This window comes from Lynx canadensis, chromosome C2, assembly GCF_007474595.2.
Source record: "Lynx canadensis isolate LIC74 chromosome C2, mLynCan4.pri.v2, whole genome shotgun sequence".
NCBI lineage: Eukaryota > Metazoa > Chordata > Mammalia > Carnivora > Felidae > Lynx > Lynx canadensis.
The window spans coordinates 151,857,331-151,882,610 of NC_044311.2; the positions used below are offsets into that span (position 1 = coordinate 151,857,331).

The window sequence follows — 25,280 nt, forward strand, 5'->3', positions numbered from 1 at the left end:
CCAGGCAGCACACTCAACTCCAGCAGGCACACTGAGCTCTGGAAAGGACGGGCAGGAGCGCTGTATTTGTCTCTACTGCAAAGAGGGTCAGTGCATGTCACCCTCCTGTCTTTCCAGAACATTCTTGGGGGTGGGCAACGATGACACTTGGTGACCAGCTGCTATCTGTGTCACAGCTCCATTCCACAAGGCTTCGGCGGTTCTGGAAGCTCCTCCCTCCCTATATCATGCCAGCCCTGGATTTTCCATCAAAGAAGCGCACGGATCTTGATCAAAGCTAGATGGAGGCAGCCATGCTCCCTTCACGGACCTGCCCGACATAGCACCGTGGATCCAAGAAGACAAGGGGAGCGACAGGACTGACTTGCCTCCCCCACCAAAACACATCACAGTTTGCTTCAAAAGCTGGAACTGCCTTTAAAAGTTCTGTGATGGGAACATTCTGAGCAATCCTAGACTTTCTGAGGGCCTGAGAGGTACTAAAGTTTCCATTGTTCCCCCACAAGATAACCGTCCAGTTCCTCCCAGAATGATGGCATTTCCCAGAGAAGAGACCCACCTTTGCACCTGATGGGAACCGCCACAGGGCCTGCCCCAGTCAGCTGGGCTGAGGAATGTGGAAGAAGCTTCCCGGGAGCCCCGTCCTTCTTGGGGACCCCGCTCCTTAGCCAGGCTCAGGGTTCCCGTCCCAAATCCCCGTGGGGACCTCCTTGGGCCGGGAAGGCTGGCCCACGGCCCCGGCCGGGCAGAAAATGGACGCTGGCTACAGAGAGGAAGCACAGGCCCGCCCCAGGGGAAATGGTGTCCACTTCTCCCACAAGACAGAGGGCTTCTTCTATTTACATATTTTGTTAAGTTCACAAATAGCACCAGAAGAATAAGAGAAGGTTTTGTTTCTCCAACACCGTCCTCACCTCCTCACTCGGTCTCCTTCTGGGGCTGCTGAATCCAGCCTGGCAATTCCCAGAGCTGGTCGCAGGCCAGGCTCTTGGCAACATGGGCTAGGGCACGGCTCGCTCCACTTTTTGCTGCCTGGAAATCGTCTCAGTGCCCTTTGCCCGAAGTGTTCTCTCTCTCTCTCCCTCTCTCTCCCATACTCAGTGTCTCCCTAACACAGCCTTGCTCTAACACACACGTACGCACGCGCACACACACGCACGCACGTGGTGATGTATTCCTTGCAGGTAGAAACCAGCCTTGGAAGAAGTGCTACGTATTCAGGGCTCACAGCAGGACGACCAGTTAACGAGCAGGGGAAACATTCTATCAGACGGATAGGTTTACTGTGAAATAGTCACACGTAACCGTCAACTGGCCGGCCCAGGACTCCGCTATCCTGGACCCTCTGACTGCATTTTCTACCAGGGTCCTTTTGTCCTCATGGGCGTCTAGAAACTACTGCCTTGCCGGGCCTATCTTGGCTTGAATTCCACTTAAAGGACCAGCTTCGTAGCAAGATTCAACATCAGAGCTATCTTCCCCCTCTTCCAGAAGAAGCGAGACGCACAGAGTGAACGGGCTTCTCGGAGCCGAGGAAAAAACTCTTGCCGTCTCCCATCTCCCTGTCTGGCACGTCAGCCACACCGCGGACGTTCTCTCTAAGGCCCTGTGACTTGGCACTTTCATCAACTAGGGGTTGACGCAATGGTTTCCAGTGCTTATAAAACATGACAATTATAAAAAGCACATTTAGCATTGAAATATACGTGAAGCAAAAAGGGGGCCTATTATGGGCGCCGCGGAGTGGAAAATGCACTGGGTGTGGAGTCAGACGCCCTTGGTTTGAATCCAATTGCTCGAAGCTGGGATCTCAAGTTAGCCAGAAAATGCCTGAGCCTCAGTTTCCTCATCCATCAGATGGGGACAAGCATGCCTCACAAGGCTGCTTGGAGCATTCACAGCTCGCTGGCTGTACAGGGGCTTTGCGCGTTAACAAAGCACCAGAAAACGTGAGCCGTTCTTAGGACTCTACGTCAGATCATGCGGCATCTAAAGGAAATTATCCTTTCTTTGTCCTGGGATCTTACGTTCTTTCCGAATACGCGTGGGGTATCGCGTCGCAATGGAAGTCAACTTTACTTTTCAAAACCGCGTCTGATGAAACGCTTTTGGGCATCAGGTGCACGGTCCCGCATTCGATAACATATGCGGTGAGACAGCGGCAGTGACAAAGTCAGGAAAGGGAGTACTTCACGTGTGCCGCCAGAACTTGGCTTCAAGCGTAAGGAAAGGCGAGAGGCAACGGCGTGCACCAAGAAGGCAGGGGTGGAGCGCGTATGAACTAGACCCACCAGCCAAGTCATATGGCCCGGACGTCACGCCGCACTGCCTGGCCACTAGCTCACACTCTCCCTCCATAAAAACATAAGCCGGCATTATTTTCCAGGCAATAAAACCCTCAGAGATGAATTCTGCCATATGTGGGCACGGCCCCCCTCCCGCAGAGCCCTCGTGCCTGGGAAACAGAATCGAGCACATCTTCAAAGGGAGCTCTTGGTAAATATACTACCCGTTTTACAACCTCTAGCCTTCACGCAAACCACTGGAGAACACATTTTCTCAGCCCGGCCCGATGTTACCGCGCAAGGGCCTCACTCGCGGCAACGATCCTTGGAGAAGCGCGACTCGTTTGCCTCTTCCAGGGGCAGGAAAACAGCGAAGTCGGGGAGAAGAGGGGCAGGGGCGTCTCCTTACCTTGAGCCATTCACCTGGTTAGGGTTACACTCCATCTTGACGGTGACCCTGGCTGGAGGTTGAGACAGCCAGTCCTGCTGAGGGACGCGGGGGCTCATCTTGGATGTCTGTCCATAGTCGCCGGAGGAGGACGCGGTCATGTCCGTCTTGGCCAGGTGTGGTGTTCCGTAGGCACACTCGAACAATGACTGGTCCTCGCTCACGACCGATAGCGCTTCCTGAATGCCCAAAGAAACACACGTTCAGGACGCGCCAAAGGACAGTCACGCTTCAAAGGGCTGCTGGCTTGCGAGCCATTTCTAACTGGGACCACATTTTAGGTAGTTGTCGTGGTACCCATTTCTACCTTTGAGAAGAAAAAAGTAGCTGGGTTTCTTCCCTCCCGACCGCAGCAGTTGGAAGCGGCCGGCCCCGAAAAACTTTCCTGCGGGTCTCTTAGCATCCCCGGCCTGACTGCCACAGTGCAGATAATACCCACTTTAATCTCAACTCAAGGAAGTTGAATTTCAAAGGTCTTAGAAGACATCCAATTGCTTGTGTCATTATTTGACAAATGCAATCTATAATTCAAGCAGACAGGGTACAGAATGGTCATGGAGATTAAAAAAAAGAAATGTGATGGAGAACACCTAAGCATCTGGCGAAATTGCCACATTCCCAGGAGGTTTCCAAGAGGAGACGCTTAGAAGAAAAGTAAAGGGAAGTGGGGCACCGAAGGACGAACGGACAAAGGTACGAATTTTTCCACTTCGAAGTTATTAGCTGAAATGGAGTTTCGAGCAGTGTTTCCATGATGGCGAACATCTGGATGATAAATGAACCAAAAAAAAAAAAAAAAAAAAAAAAAAAAAAAAAAAGCTCTGAATTATCCAGATGCCTCCAAATACCAGGATGTTTAAAATATCTGGGATCACTGACGAGCTATTTTTCTCCCTTATTTTCTATTAAGATCTTTGGTCCTTTGTGTGATTTGGTGCAAAGAAATAGAAAATATTCGTCATTGTTGGACCATTCTCGTGGGGCTTTAAGTCAAACAAGTGGCTGGCCTATGGCTACGCGTATATCCTATTCGCCAGATCGGCAAAGGCAAATTAGATCTGGAAATTTCAACTGCTTGGATGATATACCGTGCTGCAGAAGGAATTACGGGACAATCCAATTTTGGTTTCTCTAACAGAAACAAGAAATCCATGGGATACCTCATTTGTATTTCAGTCCTTGGGCATCCACAGTTATCGTTATCGACTGGCCAGAAGCAAATGCTGTTTGGGTCATACATTATTTTAAAGAAAAAATGGAAATTTTAGGGGTGCCTGCGTGGCTGAGTCGCTTAAGCGTCCGACTTAGGTCGCTCAGGTCATGATCTCATGGTTTGTGAGTTCGAGCCCCACATCGGGCTCGCTGCTTTCAGTGCAGAACCCACTTCAGATCTTCTGTCCTCCACTCTATGTCTGCCCCTCTCCCCATGTGCTCTCTCTGTCTCTCTCTTTCAAAACAATAAATAAATAAATAATAAAGAAATAAACATTTTTTAAAAATGGACATCTTGCGACCTGGGGGGACAGTGGAGACTTTAGTCCCAACTGCTCATCCCCAAATGAGAGAATCTGAGATCCAGAAAAGTCCAGAACTCACCTTAAAGGGAGCTGTGGAATTAGGGATAGATCGGACTTGTGTTTTACCTTCCACTGCCTCAGCCTACGACGATGCCTTTCTTACATCTCCGGGTTTGGGATACTGTTTACGTTAGCACTCCCTTCTTTTTCTTCGAGTTGGTATTTCAGTAAAGAAGGTCGCTCCCTGTCAGTAACAGAGACTTGGGAGGCAGCTTTTCGAAGACACAGACCTGCCTCCTTGCAGAAGTATCAGGATTATTAGAGAACACGTGTAATTTCACAAAGCACCCCTCCCCACCCCGCGTGCACTCTGCCACCCGAGGACCGACCTCACAAGCACATGAACTTCGTTGCCCGACGACACTGAGCTACGAATCAGCGAGTCGGAAGAACCAGCAGCAACAAACTCAGCGCTCTGGCCGTCAGAGTGGTGGCCAGGTGCCTGTGCATATGTACACCCCACCACTCCCCACTTCTCAAAAATCCCCAGAATCACAGCTTGTGCCACTTGGGGGCAAGAGTCAGCTGGCGGTGGAAACAGTAACACAAAACGTACACAAGGACGGCTCGCGCCCGCCAGACGGCCACAATCGGACACGAGGGAGGAACAACAACAACAAAAAGGTAAGGCATCTTGAATCCACAGAAAAACCAAACACGTCAACAATAGACGACAGCGACACGAGGCAGCAGCTCCGAAGCTCTGGGCACCGGAGACGTCCAGGGGGACCCGAATTACATGGCTCTGTCTTCTGGTCCCAAGGGAGGGTAAAGGAATCTCACGACTCAAAATTCACAGGTGTGGCCTTACAAGTAAAATCAGCACCACGGGCTTAGCGTCGTAGTGATATTTTCAAAAAGACATCAATCCCAGCATCTTCGATAGTTTCTGCAAAACTGAGTCTCCCCTCCCATAGCAGCACTTGGACAGAAAGGGTTCGCATGGTCAGAACAGGAAACGAGGCCGACGCCTGCCCCCCTCTCCCGCCTGGTCCCACAGACAAGACCCAGTTCAAGACCCAGTGCAAGGTTAGCGCCGGCTCCCCGGTGAAGAGAAACACGAATAAACGTGCGATTCGTATCAGAACTCGGCAGAAACAGGTGGGGGAGGAGGGACGGGCTAGGTTTTAAATTACGAGCGAGAAAGAAAGAGGTCGTCCCGACAAAAAGAGTCACAGCGTCAAAATATGAGTATACCTCCGAGATAAAGTAGAGTAGGGCTTCCCGTGACCAAACAAATGCGGCGTAAGATTTTAAAAAGTGGATCAAACTAGAAGAACTAAGACAAGGCTCCAGTGTGTGTTTGGAGAGGCAGGAACCCATTCTCACATCTGGCAAAGCATTATTTCAGCACATGGTTTTCTAAAGAAAGAAATCAAAGTTAATTGAGATCGATTTAGGGGAAGGAAAAAAAAAACTTACAAAAGCCAAAGATAAGGGAGACACACATCTTTTCCTCATATCTTAAAGTTCTCCTCAAAGTTCACATTGCATAAAAAATGAGAAAGGTGGTGCAATTCGGAATATCAAAGGTTGCTTTTGTTCACTAGAGGAGAAAGAGCCCCAAAGTGAGGGAGGTTCAGGACAGGCATTTCACGAAGGGTGAAATCGAAGCCACATTCTGGAAAGAGAGAGCAATAAAAACGCAGGCCCCGAAGTTATTATAACTGGACCAACACCGCCAAACACCTAGAATTAAGGAAGGTCAGGAAAAGGAAACAAACAGAATTAATCTCTCTTCCTGTCTCTCGGTCTCTCTGTCTCTGTCTCTCTCTCTCTCTCTCTCTCTCTCTCTCTCTCTCACACACACACACACACACACACACACACACACATGCCCATGTAGCACATTTTCGCAACAGGAGAGTAAAAAGAGGCCAAAGGCTGGTTGTCAGAGACCCCCTTCGACAAGGATCCTCACTAAAAGTAACCGCCCTTTAGAAGAAAACAAGCAAGAGACACTACAGACCAGCAGTGTTTCTTTGTCCATCCATTTGACTTAGTGACATCGTCCCTTTGGCTCGGTGTGAATGACAAAGGCTGATGTGAAGGATTCGCCCCCTCCCTGCTTGGCGGCTCTGGGACTTCAAAGAGGGAGAGGATCTCGCCCGGCAGGATTAAAACCAGAACAGAGCTCTGAACACAGGCTGGTAACCAGGAACACATGAGTCCCTCAACTCCAGCTCCGCAAGGGACTCCTGGCCTTGGCTGACGCTGTCCCTGCTTCCCTCCTCGTCCGTGGCCACCTCACCTACCTACCTGCCTACCTGCCTGGGGTGTCAGGAGATGCCTTAGTTAACATGCATAGGCTATGCTCTCAGAACGTTCGGGCAGCCGCGGGACTTGGGGACCGCTCGGGTTGCCTTATAACGGAGAACTCAAAAAAAAAGTCAAAACCTGGCAGAAACGTGGCATAATAATTTAATATGCCTGTCTCTATGTTACTATAAAAAGAGCTGAACTTTAGATTGGTGTGTGGGGGTGTTTTCTCTGTGGCTCCAGGAAAGTTGGGATATTCCAATGTGGCAAGTGACACACGACCAACCTCGTTTTTTACGAACTTATGAGACGCACATAAATTCTAAGCAAATTGCCCCCGAATTAAAGGTCGTGCTGTATTAGGGCTACGGTGTTTATTTCAAATGAATGTACTCAATGCACCAATAACATACGAGGACCATTCTTTTGGAGTTTGGTCATGGGCTAAGAGTCAACTGATCGTTCCAGAAGCTGGGGAGTTCTCACCCAGATGATATTTCATAGTGTGAGCCTAAAATTCGATTTGTCTTCTTTAAAAACATTTTTTAATGTATTCATTTTTGAGACAGAGAGAGAGAAAGAGAGAGAGAGCATGCGCATGACCCAGGGAGGGACAGAGAGAGCCCGACGCGGGGCTCGACCTCACGGCCCATGAGATCGTGACCTGAGCCTAAGTTGGATGCTTAACTGACTGAGCCACCCAGGCGCCCCACGCTTTATTTTCAAGTAACTAGATTTGGGTACGGCAAAGGATCCAAATGCTTATGTTCAAAAGATAATAATGAGGGGCGCCTGGGTGGCTCAGTCTGTTAAGCGGCCGACTTCGGCTCAGGTCACGATCTCGTGGTCCGTGAGTTTGAGCCCCGCGTCGGGCTCTGTGCTGACAGCTCAGAGCCTGGAGCCTGTTTCAGATTCTGTGTCTCCCTCTCTCTGACCCTCCCCTGTTTGTGCTCTGTCTCTCTCTGTCTCAAAAATAAATAAATGTTAAAAAAAAAAAAAAAGATAATAATGAAAAGTGGAATGTACTTTGTAAGCGCACTGACATTTTCAGCAGAAGACATCAGGGATCCTGAAACAGATGCATTCCTTTCTCTACCAGATGAGTATTTTGAGAAGCTCCTACATTTCAAGTAAAAGAATTAGAAAATAAGGCCTGGGCTCCTCTTTGCTTCTAATTTTGTGACCTCCCCCTCCCCCCACGAGGGTTAAAAGTACTACATTGTTAATCCAGAGAACCCAACATACTTAGGTTGTCATGAAATCTGGGAGTGAGTCACAGGATGAACGGCCCTCCTCCATAACCGAAGCAAGCGAGACAGAGAGACAAGTCCTTACGTGGTTTTCAAAACTCCCAGAAACATCCAGAACTCAGCGTCCACAGAACTGGATTCCCAAACCCATGTCTCTCCGGCTTCCTCAAGTGTCATGTGCCTCCAGGAGTCAGGAAAAAACAAGTGGAAAACGTAAGTGAAACAAGCACGCTAAATAAGATTACGGTCGTGCTTTGGAGAACATTCTCAACGAAGTTCTTGCTGTCACAACACAGTGTCTGTTCCAGGAAGCCAGTGTCATCTGAAATCAGGAGCCAGTCTTTTCCACGGGGGTTCTCAAACCCACCGCACCCCATTACAAAACTCTTCCTTCAACGTCTCCCACTCAAGCAGAATTTGGGGCATCCCGTAACTCCACAGCCTGCAAGGAGTGCCGTATCTTCTGGCCACTTTTCTCTGGATTCACAAACAGCTGCTCCATCACAAAATAACCAGGCTGCGCTGGGAATGAAGCGCTCCGCATGCACATTCTTTTAAGCCCTATGCCACGGACTACACCGTGGGTCTGGGGCTCCGGGGAGAATCCCTCCCCAAGGCTGCACCCTCACCACTGCCCGGATGTCCGAGAAGGAAGGAAGGCTGGGCTAATGGAGGCCACGTGCAGAGCGCGTCCCTACCCGGTCTTGTCACGGCCGTGGAAAGAGCAGGGCTGTTATCACAGTAAGAGATGGGACCACCTAGAAAGAGAGAGGCTATAGAGGACTCAGTGGGAGAGGGTGAAGAAATAAATGCCCAGAATCTCACGATTTATGACGGAATCAAAGCATCAGGAGAGGAAAGGAACCCTCTACATACAAAAGGCTCTCCCATGAGCTTAAAAGCTATGCAGCAACGGGCCCCAGATGCATTTCAGTATTTCTTTTCTTTTTGCTAATGTTTATTTATTTTTGAAAGAGAGAGAGAGGGAGAGAGGGACAAAGTGTGAGTGGAAAAGGAGCACAGAGAGAGGGAGACACAGAATCCGAAGCAGGCTTCAGGCTCCGATCTGTCGGCCCAGAGCCCGATGCGGGGCTTGAACTGGCGAACCGTGAGATCACGACCTGAGCCGAAATCGGATGCTTAACCGACTGAGCCGCCCAGGCGCCCCCATTTCAGTATTTCTTAGATAATCAACAGAGCTGTTGTTTTCTTTGGTTAATCATATTATTCAGACTTAAACTGAGGGCCATGTAACGGGACGTGTGCATCCTGGGTGGATGCCTGACTTCTCTTGGTGAATAATACACAGGAAAAACAGGGCAAGTAGGAACCCCATTTACAAATACACTACAGCCAGCAGCACGTGGTGGCCTTGTATGGGTGTCTAGAGACCTAATGGTATTGGAAAACTCTTATTAGGTTGTCTCAAGCCCGATTGTGTATAGCTTCTCTTCAAGGCAGACCCCCTGCCATAGATGCTTCTGGAAAGTCACTTCCTGCTCACATTTGGGAGGGAAAAAAGCAACAGTACACCTAAGGGAAGACCTCCACCACCACCTCCCACCACCATTCACCCAACACCCACATACCAATCGCGTAGAAGGACTTATTCTGAATGTGTATGTTTTTGCATTCAGATACAGCCAACATCTCATGTCATAAGAAGCTTCATCTGACCAGTGGGCCTTTTCATTATGACACACACAAGAAGCCAAGCATGAAGTTACAGATGGGGTGAATCCCTGTTGCCCTCTCCTGATATTCTTTTTAACTCTTCGGTGCGGGAAACATTAAAACCATATATTAAACGCAGCATCTAGCTCTGTGTCACGTTTTTCTCATTTAACACATTGCTATTTGAGTCCTTCGAAAAATATAAAAAATCTTGGATTAACCTCAAAGGGAACATGCACGTAGGCAAACGAAGTCCATTTGAAGAGCGTATTTCTCCAACATGGTGTTGCTTCAGTATCAGACAAGTTGACAACATGTGCTACCAGCTCGAGACCCAGGACTGGGGTGGAGATAGGGAGATTCATCCAGATGTGTGTATACACGCTGGCACACACAGATATACACCCACCTATCCGTCTACAATCCATCCACCCATCCATCCACCCATCTATCTCCTAACGTTATCATTATTCACAGGGCACATGAAAAAGACTTTGACATATTCCTCATCTCTCAGAAGACTCATGGGGCAGATGTTGCATAGATGACACAGAGAACCTGAACTCTCTCTTTTCCATCTTTCCTCATCCCTTCCTTTCTCGTCTAGAAGGTGCTTCCCTCTGTTCGGCATATCCCTTCAGAAAACACTGAGCTAGAGACGGCCCCCTCAGGACCCCCTGTAGAATTTCCCTGCTCTGAACTCGCTGGATTTCTCTTTGGCTCTGGTCAGGTCTAAGGTGACCCCGGGAATTCTCTTTGCTCAGATACCTGTCTCCCAGCTCCCACATTTATTAAAATATAAGCATTTTCAGGGCGGGATCATTTATACATTCGTTACTAGCATCAAAAGAGCTTCTTAACATCACGTTTGCTGATGTTCATATTAACCATTAAAGTCATGAAATCAGGGCGTCTGGGCGGCTCAGTCCATTAAGTGTCCGACTTTGCTTAGGTCATGATCTCACAGTTTGTGGGTTCGAGCCCGCATTGGGGTCTGTGCTGACAGCTCGGAGACTGGAGCCTGCTTCAGATTCTGTGTCGCCTTCTCTCTCTCTCTGCCCCTCCCCGCTCTCACTCTGTCTCTCAAAAATAAATTTAAAAAAAAGTTTTTAAAAGTCATGAAATTATATTACAGCCCAATCATAATGCAGTAAGTGGGGTCCCAAAACTTCTATCCCATCACAATGAGGGATCCACGTTTGTGAGATCAATGGATTTTGCATCCAACGGCCAGGAATCCAGAGGCTAACCGTCCCTGGCAACACATCTGTAGTCACCCGCACGGAGCATCGCAGGGTCTTGCCTTAAATCTGCGGAGGCATAAACTGGGGACCCTATGTAGCCAGGCACATACAAATAAAATGAGGCTTACTGGAAATTAAAATCTCCAACGCAACAGAGAAGCATTCATTGCGGAGCAGAAATCCTAGAAATATTGTGGAAGACCAGAGCTTTGCAGAAAAACTTCAGAGAAAGAATAGTTAGGTCTCAACGCAACGAAGACTAGATTTCAGCGAACCTTGAGGAATCAGAAACCCGGCACACATAATTTTAAAATGACTTCTGTTTCCTTGCCCAGGGCTGTGCAGGATGCCCTCTGAAACATCGGAGAGAACTGAAGGAGACTCTTTCTGTCAGCAACGGAAGGGTGAAGGGTGCATGGTTTCAGATGTGCAGGAGTTGCGTCCTGAAGACTGACCACCCAGCCCAAGGCTGGAGTTGACTACAGTACCTGGAGCGTTCTTATCACAAAAACAAACAAATAAAGAGGGAGGGAGGAAACTTTTTGGGGCGACGGATGCATTTGTGGCGGAGACTGTGGTGGTGGTTTCATTGGTGGATATTCTTCTTGGACTCATTAAGTTGTACACGTGAAATACGTATGGCTTTCTGCGTGTTAATCAAGCCTCAATAAAAAGGTTAAGAAAAAAAAAAGGAACAATGTGTAAGTGATGTTAATAGCTTCTTTGTTCTCCTACAAAGAAACGTATTTTTTCCCATAGGCTTCTTTCCTTCTTTAGAGATGAACTAAAAGTATAAAAACATGTGTGGAAGCATCCTGTTTATAAGTTTTAGGTCGGAGGAAATGCAAAGATCACCATGACTGCCCCTGTAGACCTCCTGCGCCCCCTGAGTTTGGTGGGGCTGGCGTTCAATGTTCCTTTTTGTTTTCCTAATCACTGCCGTCACCTAACGGTCAGAGGATATGCATCCAAAGCCTTCATCTTATTTTTATCTAGTTTTATTTTTCGGTAATCCATTGGCGATGAAAAGAGAACTTTGGGAACCGCTTCCTGCTCCAACTGCCACAAGGAGCTTGCTGAGAGCTTGTTAGAGATGCAGATTCTGGTCCCCAGCCCTGCGAACAGTCCACTCCACAACATGGGCATACTACATCCTCACATGGGCAAGTTCAAATACAGCTGCCTCACCCTTGTCGGAGTCTCGATTGTTTCAACTGTAAAGATGGCATTAATCACAGCTGCCCACCTTCCAACCAGGGATGTTAACTGGACTCGGTGAGCTAGGATGTGGAAAAGGTTTTATAAACTTTCCTATTATGTTTCAATTATTATCACATTCTAGAAAGTTGACGAGACTGACCCAAATGCTCCACGTGGTTCAAGCCGTGGTTTGGATTACCCATTCCTAGTCATGTGGTTCTAACAAGCCAGATGCCCGAAAAGTATAAAGTCTCTTACGTGTAAGTAGTCACTTCTCTTTGTAAAAACTAGTTTTGAAAGTCATGTGCCTTTATCTCACGGGGGGAGAGCACAAGCTAACACCTCTTCTTTTGATGTTAAGAGGACATTAGTCACTCTAGCCCCATGTGATTTCACCTTTTTGGTCCCTGATCAGTTCTTGCAGAGTTTTCAGCTGTAGTCCTACATTAGTTTGTTTGGTATTAATAAAACACAAGCTTTGTGTGAGAAGGGATCTGGGTCTTCTGGTCAAAACTGTAGCCTCGGCTTCTGGTACATTCCTTGGCATGCTGTTGGCATTCTTTATATGATGACTAAATGAATGGATGGGTGAATGGATGAATAGATAAATGCACAGGTGGGTGGGTGGATGGATAGGTGGATAGATGGGTGGATGGATGGATGGATGGATGGATGGATGGATGGATGAATGGAGATACCATGTTCTTACAACATAATCTGTATTTCTCTCCCCAAAATAGCCCATGGCACACAACTGATATTCCTCAAACTCCCAAAAAGGTCTTCTCTTCTGGGGTGTGGGATCCCTGATGTTTTTTATTTTAACTTTCCCTAAAAGCTCATGAGTTTTTAATAAACTGGTACAAGGACGTGTTCCTACAGCAGCTTTGCTAAGAAACTCGTGGGATGATGCTATCCTTCTGATTTTTGAAGCTTACTCGCCCAGCTTGGAATGCAGGTGATTCAGGTTTCAAGAGGCACAGAGGATTCTCAGAACAGCACCCCAGGCCCACAGGGGGACACAGTCTTTTGCTGTCACAGTCTGTCGGAACGGTCTCTTTCTGAGCACCAAGGGAGGGATGGTATGTCACCCCTCTCGTGTGCAGAAGGAGCTCCGCGTGAAATACAGGCAGCCCTCTGCTTGGCCTTTGCAAACCACACATGTGCACACTAAAAATACAGTGCAGTGCACATCTGGGACGTGTCTCCTCCGTGAATCTCTGACACATGGATTCATTGTTTTCGATAAAATTCCAAGAATTCTATTCATGAGAAAGTTCTGGCACAATGGAAAACCCTGGCAAGCGCAAGATAGGAACAGCAGATGTCCCGGCCTCCACCCACAGTGCTGCCGCTGCTGGCTCAGCTTGTTTCCATCAGGTTTCTATCTCGTGCCTGCAAACTTCTAATCCGAGCCTCTCTCTAAAAGGAGCGTGAGAGCAGCCTTACATTCAAAACAAAGTTGATGGGGCGCCAGCGTGGCTCAGTCGGCTGAGCGGCCGACTCTTGATTTCGGCTCAAGTCATGACCCCAGGATCGTGGGATCGAACCCATGCTTAGCTCAGAGCCCGCTTTAGATTCTCTCTCTCTCTCCCCCTCTGTCCTTCTCCCCTACTCACGCTCTCTCTCTCTCTCAAATAGAACATAAATAAATAAAAATATAATTGATGCAGTTCCTTCCAGACGTGTGAGAGCAGATTCGACCCGCGAGTGCCCGCTGGGGCACATGGGGGTTTAACAGAACAGCAGGAATGCAGGGTCCCTGGTTCCAGATGTAGCCACCCACTCAGTGCGGCCACTCGGTGAGGCCCAGCCCTGGGGCCACCACTCCTTAGGTCTGAAATGAGGGTCTGCTCTTCTGATGTTTCCTAAGGGCCCTTCTTGTACCCAAATAAAATCTATTTTATTTAACTAGTGACATTCTCTTCCTGCCATGGCCACAAGGCAAGCTCCACCTTCTCGATCTGTGACCGCCTTTCTCTACCTCTGAGCAGATGTTGGGGGGGTGGGGGGAGTGTCGGCGGAGGTCTCCCCTAGGCGCATCTAATCTACCACTTGTGCGGTTGTCAAAAAGTTTTTATAAGGTCAAGTTAGAGGTTAGCTTTAGGCTCCGTTCCCGCAGCCCCAGATTTGAATTGCCCACGTCCCACGAACATCTTCCTTGCTCACCGTGAGAAGGTAGACGAGACCCTGAGAACTCATTTCACGTCTTCAGGTGTGGTTAGGATGTCATCTCCTGCATGGAGACTCTAGGGCCGTTTGGCACATCAATCACGCCAATGATAACAAAGTAAGGTTCTACTAACCAAAGCCTTACAGAAGCCAGGACGAGCGGGTGAGGAAGTCGAGCACATGTACGAAGCCCCCAGGACTATCAAGGTCCAAAGACCTCCCTCCCTTCCTTACCATCCCCATTCTCGAATAATTGTCGGCACAGACCACATACTGTATACAGCAGACCCGAACGTGGACACTTTCTCCTTCTTAGACACCGACTCCCGCTGTGGAAAGAGCTAAGCGCTCCCCCACTGCGAGGGTCTCATCCCTGCCAAGCTCCTGCTTCGGCTCTGTGAGTAATGACGCCTCCCTCCCCGGGGCCGGGAGGCTAAGCCTGTACTCTGCAGAGATTTTCCAGTACATAAATCTGCCCTAGTTTCTGCACAGGAAGGAGACCAAGTAGCCAGGGTATCATAACCTTTGTTCATGCTCGGGGCTGACTTCATTCTTCTCCCATGATGTAGTCTGGAACACCAGGGAGCACCCTGTCATCGGAACACTTTTCACGCACCAACAAGCTGGCCGCAGCGAGACTTGATTTTTACGACTCTGGGAGCGTTGATCTCAAACCCTACTGCACTTGAGTTATTCATTGTAAACTTGCCCGACAATTTCAAACCACACATACATATATCATACCCAACGGGGCTCTCTTGGGAGTCCGCCCTGCACCCCTCTGTAAATTGGTCTACGTTAGAAGTCAGAATCGCTCTTTAAAACTCTGTAGATCCATTCATACCCAGACCAGTCTAACTTGCAGAACAGCAGGTGGCCTGAAACTTTTAATGAGGCCTACACAAGGGTCTAAACCTCGGTTTTTGGATTGGCTCTTTATTTGGAACCTCTTCACTTACTGTACTGAATCCTCATGGAGAAAACAGACCCACTGATGTCCGTGGGCCCATCTTTTCCATGCAGAGGAGGAGGCTTCCAGGGCTCAGGCCCATGCTGAACACAAAGACGCCTGCTGGATGGGTGAGAGGTGGGCACCTGCCTCCCCAGCCCCGTGGCCGGTGCAGAGCAAGCTCCCTTCGGAAGGGTGGGGTTTTATGTCACTCACCCACTTGGTTTGCATAACGAGCCTTTGTGCATATCACCCCTCTACCGTCTGCTTCTGGAACAAAAGATGATTTGCCTTCCCTGTCTTCTAACCCGACAGAGGGCGCAGATCGCTACCGTAAGCACAGGCGCCCTTGAAATCAATTTAAAAGTTAAAGCGAGGTATACGGAGCTGTGTAACTGGAAGTCACAAAGCCACTTCCGCCCCTGTTCCATCCGACGCCACGAGCTCCTGATCCCAAACTGAACAGACATGTCCCCCTCTAGAGTCCCTGTCAAGCCAGGGGCCAGACGGGCCCCCCTGGGCCCTGACATCCGAGGCTGGACTGTAACTCGTGCCCCTGACGCTGACGCGGAACTGTCCCAATCGCGACGCGCTCCCACAGAACCCATCCTTGCGCGCGGGGCTCGCTCCCATCCGCTGGGTTCTCGCTCGTGTGAATGCGCCAACCTTCACCTTTGCTTCCGCGCAGAAGAGCATCTGTGTGTCAGCGGGCGGGGGCGACGAAAACAGCCATGCCTCGTCAAGTTTCTTGTAGCTCCTTAAGGCACCCTCGTTCCCGCGGGCTCCTCAAACCTGGCGTCGCGGGCAGAAGTGGCCTTGCCGGGCAACGCGCTCTCGGTGGCGCCTTCAGATCTACGCTTGCCCGCGTTCTCTCTTACCCCCACTCAAGGGCAGGCAACAGACAACCTTTATAATTCAAACTAAGTAAGTGCGTAACTTGTGGAGGGAATCCGAACCTTGCTTTTCAAAGGCTGATGCTGGAATCAGTAACAGTGGCAGCAGCGGGGACCCCTGTTATGTACACAGACCAACCCCCCCCCCCCAGATGCCTTCCTTCCTGAAAGGCACGAATAGTTTTCACCTCGTAAGGGACATTCTTTCTCTCTTTGAAGTTCTACTATTTTCAAAACGGAGTGTGATCCGAACGCACGTATCGTGCACGCCGCGTATACACCACAAGCCACACGTAACGAGCCGTTATACCCACCGTCTGTCGCCTATGCGATGAGAACTCCCCTTATCATCACACACGGAAGCTTTGGGAACTCAGGATACCTGCTTTTTACTCAGAGGGCCTGGACCTGGCGTTTTTGAGAGATTTTGCACGTATAAGAGATATCGCATCGAGGCTTCCCCCACCCATCTCGGCCACCTCTTAAAAAGGGGAGCCCTCAGGGAAACCAACCTCTGGCAATCAAAATGAACGACAAAGGGGCGCCTGGGTGGCTCAGTCGGATGAGCGTCCGACTTCGGCTCAGGTCATGATCTCGCTGTTCATGGGTTCGAGCCCCGCGTCAGGCTCTGTGCTGACAGCTCGGAGCCTGGGGCCTGCTTCGGATTCCGTGTCTCCCTCGCTCTCTGCCCCTCCCCCACTCATACTGTCTCTCGCTCTCTTTCAAAAATAAATCAACATTAAAAAAATAAGTACCACAGACTGGGCAGCTTCAACAAGAGTAACTGATACTCTCACAGCTCTGGAGGCTGAACATCCAGAATCAAATTGTTAGCAGCGCTGGTTCCTTTCCAGGGCTGTGAGGGAGGGATCTGCTCCAGGCCTCACTTCTTGGCTTGTAGATGGCTGTCTTCTCCCCGCGGCTTCACTGAGTGTATGCGAGTCTCGTGTCTTGGACAAGTTTCCCCTTTTTATAAGGACACCGGCTACGTTGGACGAGTCTGATGACTTCGTCTTTACTTGAAAACGAACGGGAAGACTGGCTCTCCGAACAAGGTCACATTCTGAGGTTATCGGGATTAGGGCTCTCATACATGAATACGGGGGCACGGTTCAGCCTGTAACGATCGATAAGCTCCCAGAGAGCAGAGAATACGTCCACTTCGTTCGTGGCTGTACCCCACCCACCTAGCACAGTGGGAGGTACCAGACTAAGCCTGGTGGGTCAGTAGTTCTCAAAGTGTGTTCCAGGAACCTCCTGGGGTCCCAAGACCCTTCCAGGCAGTCTGCTGGCCCACGCTATTTTCGTAATATACTAAGATGTTATCTGCCTTTTCCATTCTGAGCCTCTCACCAGAGCGCAATGAAGTTTTCCAGAGACTGCAGGACATGTGATATCACAGCAGATTGAACACAGAAGCAGATACGAGAACCCAGCTGTCTTCTATTAAGCCAGACGTTAAAGAGATTTACGAAAATACAGAACAATGCCACTCTTCTCGCTAAATATGTCTTTGGGAAATAGAGCTATTTTTCATAGAAATCTGTTCTCTACAGTAATACATAATGAGTTTATTACCATTATTGTAAAATGAATTCACAGGGGCGCCTGGGTGGCTCGGTCGGTTAAGCGGCCGACTTCGGCTCAGGTCACGGTATCGCGGTCCGTGAGTTCGAGCCCCGCGTCGGGCTCTGTGCTGACGGCTCGGAGCCTGGGGCCTGCTTCAGATTCTATGTCTCCCTCTCTCTCTGCTCCTCCCCTGCTCACGCTGTCTCTATCTCTCAAGAATAAATAAACATTAAAAAAATAATATTGAATAAGTAAATAGAACGAATTCATGAATAAATGTTTTTCGAAAACATCTTAGTTTTTATTTCTAATTCAGTAAATGTCAGCAGATATAACCCATGTAAACAATGGCTTCTTAGCATCTTCAATCATTTTTTTAGTATTTATTTATTTTTGCGAGAAGAGAGACAGAGCACGAGTGGGGGAGGGGCAGAGAGAGAGAGGGAAACACAGAATCCAAGGTTGAGCTGTCAGCACAGAGCCCCACGTGGGGCTGGAACTCACAAACCGCAAGATCATGACCTCAGCTGAAGTCAGACGCTTAACTGACTGAGCCACCCAGGCACCCCTTGGATCATTTTTAATAGTATAAAGAAGTCCTGAAGCCAAAAGTTTGGGAACCTCCGTTGCAGGGATTTTAAATGGGCGGGGACACAGTCTATCTTCTCTGAAGTAACCCACAGTCTTACGGCAATAACGCACTTTACAAAGAACACATTTTTCGTAGCTAAAGGCTACAAAACATGAAGCCTGTTGGCCATTCCCGTTAGTTGACAACAGGGAGTTCTCATTAAAAAAAAAAAAAAAAAAAAAAAAAAAGGCCAATCTTGAGCCTCCCAAGATAGCACTTAGCGATGTGTTAAATTTGGAAGTTAACGCACTTAACAAAAACCAAGAGTCTGGGGGTTGGCATTTTCATGCATCTCGGCTGCTGAGTGCTGGTCCCCAGACTCTCCCACACTGGGCAGAATCTACTAAAGACGCAGACCGCCCATCTCCTGCTAGCTACAAACTACCTAGCAACATCTGTTTCCAGCTGAGACTTCTGGAAGGCACTGTGTCTTTTGGCAAAATGGGAGGAGGTCTGTTGAAGGACCACAGACCAGCAGGAAATGAGCAGAGGCTATATAGACCACCTACGCGCTGCCAAGCTGGCTGTGGTTCTGGAGCAGAGCCAGCTTGACAGAGTGGTCCCTGGGGCCGTGGGCCGCAGAAGCCAAGCACAGATGCTCTGCCCGTCTCCCAGCGTGTCCGTCTTGGTTCACCTGGCGCCTCTCCGGACTGGGAAGCGGCACCCTCCAATGAATGCTAAGGACCACTCTGTTTTATTTTATTTTTTTCATGACCAGGCTATTTTAAGTTTTAAACTCATCTCTTCAACACCTGGACATTGGAAGATGCTTCCTGTTTATTTCCTCGCTGAACACTGCACGTGAATAATTTTAAAACAGATTCTTGGGGTGCCTGGGTAGCTCAATCGGTTAAGCATCTGACTCCTGGTTTTGGCTTAGGTCATGGTCTCATGGTGCATGAGATCAAGCCCCCCCCGTGGGGCTGTGGGCTCACGGCACAGAGCCTGCTTCGGATTCTCTGTCTCCCTCGCTCTCTTCCCCTCCCCCCACGTTCTGTCTCTCTAAATAAATACATAAACAAATGCTCAAAAAAATAAAAAACTAAAACGGAGTCTCAAAAGGCATGCATTCAATTCAAATAACCAGTAGTTGGACACCCACAACGTGCAAAGCAACCACAGTAGGCCCTGAGGGTGGTGACAGGAAGCTGGACTGTCCTCAAAGTCCTTATTCTCCACAGACTGTAATTACTTTAACAGAGGGACAAAATACCCGAAGAGAAACAAAGAAGAGATTCTCCAGGACCGGGGGAGTGGAGGCTCCTTGAGAGCAAGGATTTGTTTCCCTCTTTCCAAGATGTTTCTCCGGCGCCTGGGAAAGTGCCCACACACGGCGCACGCATGGTGATTATTTGTTGTGTGCATTCATAGTATGTGGGTGCTGAGGGTGATGCCAAGTTTTCTGACTGCCTGGAGGGTGGAGGGAGGGGGGAAGAAGGAAGGAATTGGTGTTCATTGACCTTGAAGAATGGAGGGAACTAGACATGTGGACCTGGCGAGGAACATTTTCAGGTGGAACACCCATGAGGAGGCACAGAAGAAGGACCATCCTGTCTAAGTGGGGGAGGACCCAGGATGATGAGGGGTGGGCACGCTGTGGAAGCTCAGATTGGATCCATAGACTGGCCCTCGTTTCTGAAGGCCGTGGATGCCCCATCCAGAGTCTGTCTTTCATTCTGCACAAAACGTGGGCACCTTATTTGTGTATCTCCGTATGTTCTCCACCCTGGCCACCGTTGTCTCACATCCTTTCCATCCATGGTATTAGTCATCTCCTCCAGCGTAGGACTATATCCCTCCTATTTAGATGAGGCACACGCTTGACTGTGATTTAGATTAATTTTAAAATGTAATTAGTTCATTTTGCATTAGCAGGAGTGCTTTAATTTCCTACATCCTGTACCTAAGATGGCCTCTCACGGGCCCACAGTTCTGCAAGACGCAGTGCCCAACGGGAGGGGCTGTGCGTTGAAGCAAAAATAAAAGCAATTTAAAGAAAGCACGTTTGGAAAATCCCATCTAAGGATGGGCAATTCTCCCATGTGGTAAAACGGCACTGACAACCAAAACAGGCACGGTGTCCACGGAGCATCAGCTCTTACATACCCGGGCCACGACTTGCGTTAACCAACTTTAGCAACAGTTACTTTCATTGGTTTGGGACTATGGTCCCTTTGGATGTGGGACAACTTACGACACACGATGAGATCATGTGTCAACTGAAAAGCGGGGCCACTTTACAGTAATAATAATCCAACTGTGTCACCCACTGCCCTCAAATGAAGTCCAACTTGCCAAGGTATCCTGGCCCCTAGAAACCGTAAGTCCTGCAAAGTAGGGTCTTGAGCTTGTTATTCTCGTTGCCTACTCTTGCATTCATTTGTTAGGGACCTGAGCAAGAACAGTAACTTCCAAGCAGTCGGAAGAGGCAGGATAACTTGGCAAGGGATGGCCGACATCACTTGACTGTCATGGAAAATCCTCTTTTTCTACCAATTCAAGAAACATGTGGATGTGCTGTGGAGACTCCACATCCAATCTTAGGATTCAAGTCCCTGAGTGAAGGACCCTGCTCTTTATCTGGATGAGGTCCCGCCTTGTATTTCGGAGGGAGATCCAATATACCACAAAGGCCATAAGCAAGAGCACATCAATGTCAATGCTGCCACCGAACGCTCCCGAGGAAGTGTGTACGTTCAGAAGCATTGGAGGGAATGAGCTCGGGTCTTGCCCGGTTGCCGCAAACCCGTCTCCTTCCTCCTACCTCGCCCTGGGATTCTTCACTTTCCCGAAAAGGAGTCAGACACCAAAATGTGAGATCAGAACCACACATTTTCAAGAAACAAGGGCATTACGCCAGCAAGTTAGGTGCAGCGGAGGCACGTATGTTCGTGGGGATTGAGGAGGAGAAGAGGGAGGTCAGGAGGTAAGTCCGTGGGGAACCGACAGACACAGAGCGAAGGGTCTTGGAATTGCCAAGGCGTTCACGACAAATCGCCCATTTCAAAGGACTTGGATCTGAGGCCAGAGAAAGAGCTGCTAATTTGCACCTTGACGATGGGGATTCCAAGAATTAGTACTTCCTTCTCAACACCCAAAAACAGAAAAGCAACACAGACGCCACACAGTCAGTTGGTTAATTCCGAGTAAAGTCTGCATACCAACACAACATGCACGCATTCCCGGCATAGGACGCAGAAGTGAGCCGAAGTAAAATACGCAAGCGCACTGGCAGTGTGTCGGTGCGGGTATGTCACCCGCATTCCACGGGCTCCATGCACACCTGACCCGGGGTCGTTCATGCTGTGGCCTGTTACCCACTCTAGGAGTTACTCAAGCCTTTGTGTTTCTCCCACCAGCTTCCTGCCTTCTTAAAACATCCACTGGCCATCAGCCAATGATCTGTAAAGGGGGGGGAAAGGTGAAACTCCACTCGATCCACGTTGTGACTTATCAGTGCTTCCAGCAAGAGGCCTGGGGTGGAGAGCCAGGGAAGGGAGATTTGTGGTTTAGGCAGATCTGTCCCTTCCTCATTACCTAGAAGGCCAGTCAATCAATCCTTCTTATCTCCTGACTAGAATGGCCTGCCTGACTTACTCTCTCCCGCTGGGCTGCCCAAGGGCTTGTTAAGCTTCTCCTACAACTCTACGCGATGGGGAAAATGTGTGCTTCTCTAGATATGGAGGGGGAAACCGGAGTTAACATGGAATGGATACTGTGAACTTAATTGTTCTCTAATAACAAAAAGTAAACTTGAGAAAAACAAAGATGTTCCAAATTTCTTTAGCTCCAGCTTCCGTTCCTAACGATCTTTTCCTTGACAAGGATCATGGATCTTTTCCTGACTTTGGAGGCCTGGTTGCCCCAGTCAGTACACTGTGATGCGGGGGGAAAAAAATGTCGTAATAGAGTCAAGAATGAAACATTCTGAATTCCCCTCTGGCAACTGCCGCCCAGGGGGAGTCTTGGGGGAGTCTTCAGTTCACCTAACACCCCATCCAGCCACCCCAAATAAACCTGCTATCTCAGCCAAAGCAGTGTGCTCACTATGGAAGTGTGACCAGAAGGTAAGGCTTCCAGCCAGAATGCAAACCCAAGACCCCAGTGGAACTGAAGGTACGAGTGGGGGTCCCCCTGCCAGTTGCCACTGTAGATGCATTTCTTTCTTAATATTTACTTATTTTTGAGAGAGAGAGAGAGAGAGAGAGAGAGCGCCGAGGGGCGAGGGGCAGAGAGAGATGGGCTCCTAGAATCCAAAGCAGGCTCCAGGCTCTGAGCTGTCAGCACAGAGCGCGACGTGGGGCTCAAACCCACGGACCACAAGATCATGACCTGAGCCAAAGTCAGACGTTTAACTGACTGAACCACCCAGATGCCCCTATAGACACATTTCTAACAAGAATGGTTTCAGGCACAGAACCCAAGAAACTTGGGACAAAGTTCAACCTCATCTTCAGACTCTGGTCATACTTGCTTTTAATATTACATCTATCCATCTATGAACTCATTAAATCACTTACCAAACATTTATTGACTTGTTACTCTGTGCCATGCACCATGCCACAATTTCAGTACCTCTTGCAAGAAGACCTGAGGGTTCTCTCCACCTGCTATTTGTATGTCATTGTCATCAAAACAGAAAGAAAAACAATTCCCATCTCTCTGAATGTCATTTCATAGAAATTCAGCCTCCAATGCTCACAAACGTCATCTACAGGAACCCGGCTCTGAAGCTTCAAGAAGATCCAGTTTTTTCGGGAAAATCACCGAGTACATGTGGGTATAATTATGTGCATTCTGTTTTCCCCTAGAAACACTGTATTCATTGCTTTGGGCGCTCTGGGTGCTTTGGACGCTTTGGGCTTTGATTTTCTTTCTTCCCCTTTAGAAAATATCATGAAAATTTTCCTTTTCTTTTAAGCAATATTAATTTGTAAGAAATGCACTTTATGATAGAGTAAGAGGCTTTTCGTATTTATTTTTAAACAAACTGAGGAGTAGAAAACTACATTTACAGGCAGCCTGTGAGCATGTCTTGCTTTTGCTTAAGAAAGGAAGTGAATTTACGGGCTTATTGTCAATGTTAATGAGGCAAAGTTGGAATAGGAATGATAACCTCTCATACACACCCCTGTTGTGTGGCTCACAGAGAATGTTTACACACCCTATCTCATTTAGATCTAGTATAATCTTTATACACTATAAGAATTAATACCTGCTGTAGCTGTTACAACGATGTCCCTAGAAATTTGTCTTTCTAAGTTTATTAGTTGTGTTCCCTACAGATGTTTGCAATTTATGTACAACTTCGTCGCACACCCATGGTTTATCTGTTTCAGGCCATTAAACCGTAAGCTCCTGGAAGGCAGGGATGTATCTGATTCATTTCTATGTCCTTAGGGCTGAACCTCACGGTCATTAAATGAACCCAGCCCTCCTTGGTGACTTACTGTCTCTGTAGCTCTGTGTTTTTATCTGTGAAATGAGGATAGCGGTTGCATCTATCTGTCTCACCCGTTTTGATCCGTAAAACAATACGATGTCTGGCACATAGTAAGTACCTCCAAGTGTCCGCCATCATTATGGCTGCTGGTCTTGTTACTTATACTAAATTGAATCAAAGTTCACGAAAGTAAGCTGACTTGTACGAGGGAATGTGACAGATAACTGGCAGAAAGAAAGGAATATCAGTGATTCTGTGCCCTGGTCTGCAGCTTTAGCTAATCTACTAAGCAACGTTATAGGATTTTTTTTTTTCAAAATTATTTCCATTAATATCGTAGAAAAAATCATTTACTTGTAAGGGTTACCTGTATTTCTTTTCCTGCCATGACTCCCTTTACCTTACCAAGTCTATGTTGGACATTTACACACTGGAGAGACAAGTAGAGTGGTGTCTCTTTTCCTCAACCTTTACATTTTATAATTGCATCTGTCAAACTGCTTCATAAGCCAAACCTTGTACCAGGAACCAAACGAACATGCGCCAGCTCTCGGAATATAAAGAGGAAAATTAAAAGTACAATTAATGTTGGCCCCTTTACATTCTCTTTATTTCTGAGAGTCTTAAAATTGCCATACGTGGTTGAGCACAGGGTTGGCTGAGCCCACGTCAAGTGCTAACAAGAGGCCAACAGGGAAGACGGGAGGGACTGGGTTTCCAGGGAGGATCTGTCAAGAGCCTGTCAGGTCTGAGATGTTTTTCAGACATCGAAAAATCTGAAAGTGGTTCCCTTTCCTAGCCCAACCCTTATTTTCCACAACAGGTTTACTTAATATGAATTCTTCCAAGCGTCATCAGAAAAGGAATTGCTCTTCGTCATTAACAAATAGACCATAAGAGACCCTTAAATACAGAGAAGAAACTGAGGGCTGCTGGAGAGGAGGTGGGCAGGGGGATGGGCATTAAGGAGGGTACTTTTCAGGATGTGCACTGGGTGTCACATGTAAGCGATGAGTCACCGGGTTCTACTCCTGAAGTCAAGACTCACTATGTTAACTAACTCGAATTTCAATAAAAAACAAAGAAAGAGAAAACAAAACCCAATAGACGGGGCTTTGAATCATCTTATCATTTCACAACGAGTTCTCAGACTTTTGATCTTAATGTTCAATTCAGGAAAGACAGGGATTCAATAGAATGAAGCAAGGATGCTAGACTCATTTTTTTTTCACTTGCAGAAAGCTAATTATAGTTTAGCCACCGAGTAATCTCATTATCTGCTTGGGATCTTTAATTAGGCTTGACGTTCACTAGGAAGTGTGGCAGACGTCCTCGGAGAAGTAGAGATGGGATAGAACATAAATGTTCAGTGTAATTAAATATGTTCAGAAGGACGAGACATCGGTCTTGTTAATTATTCCAGCCATTCGTCATTCTCCCATGGGCTCCACAGCCACGGTCACCCTCAGCAGGAACTGGTGGAATTCGGGGAAGATGGTCTTCCTCGATTACGTGGAACTATGTTGTGTGTTTAAGGCGTCGCCGCCTCCGTCCGCTGATTGCCAGAGCCCCTTCCCCCACGATCGTGAGAACGCAAATGCCCACAGGTACCCAGACACCCTCCTGTGGGGGAGGCGAGAGGCAGCCGCCCCTGAGAACCATGACGTACTCGTTGCTCGGCCAGCT

At 48.3% G+C, this 25,280-nt stretch overlaps 1 protein-coding gene across 5 annotated transcripts in view; it reads right to left on the reverse strand.

Moving 5' to 3' along the window:
• Positions 1-25,280, reverse strand: part of ERG (ETS transcription factor ERG) — a 252,833-nt gene that overhangs the window by 60,557 nt on the left and 166,996 nt on the right. For all 5 annotated transcript variants that reach the window (XM_032594790.1, XM_030328900.1, XM_032594789.1 and 2 more), the window contains one exon: positions 2,695-2,912. In XM_032594790.1, coding sequence (XP_032450681.1) covers positions 2,695-2,912 — 218 coding nt within the window. The remainder of the gene's footprint in view (positions 1-2,694; positions 2,913-25,280) is intronic.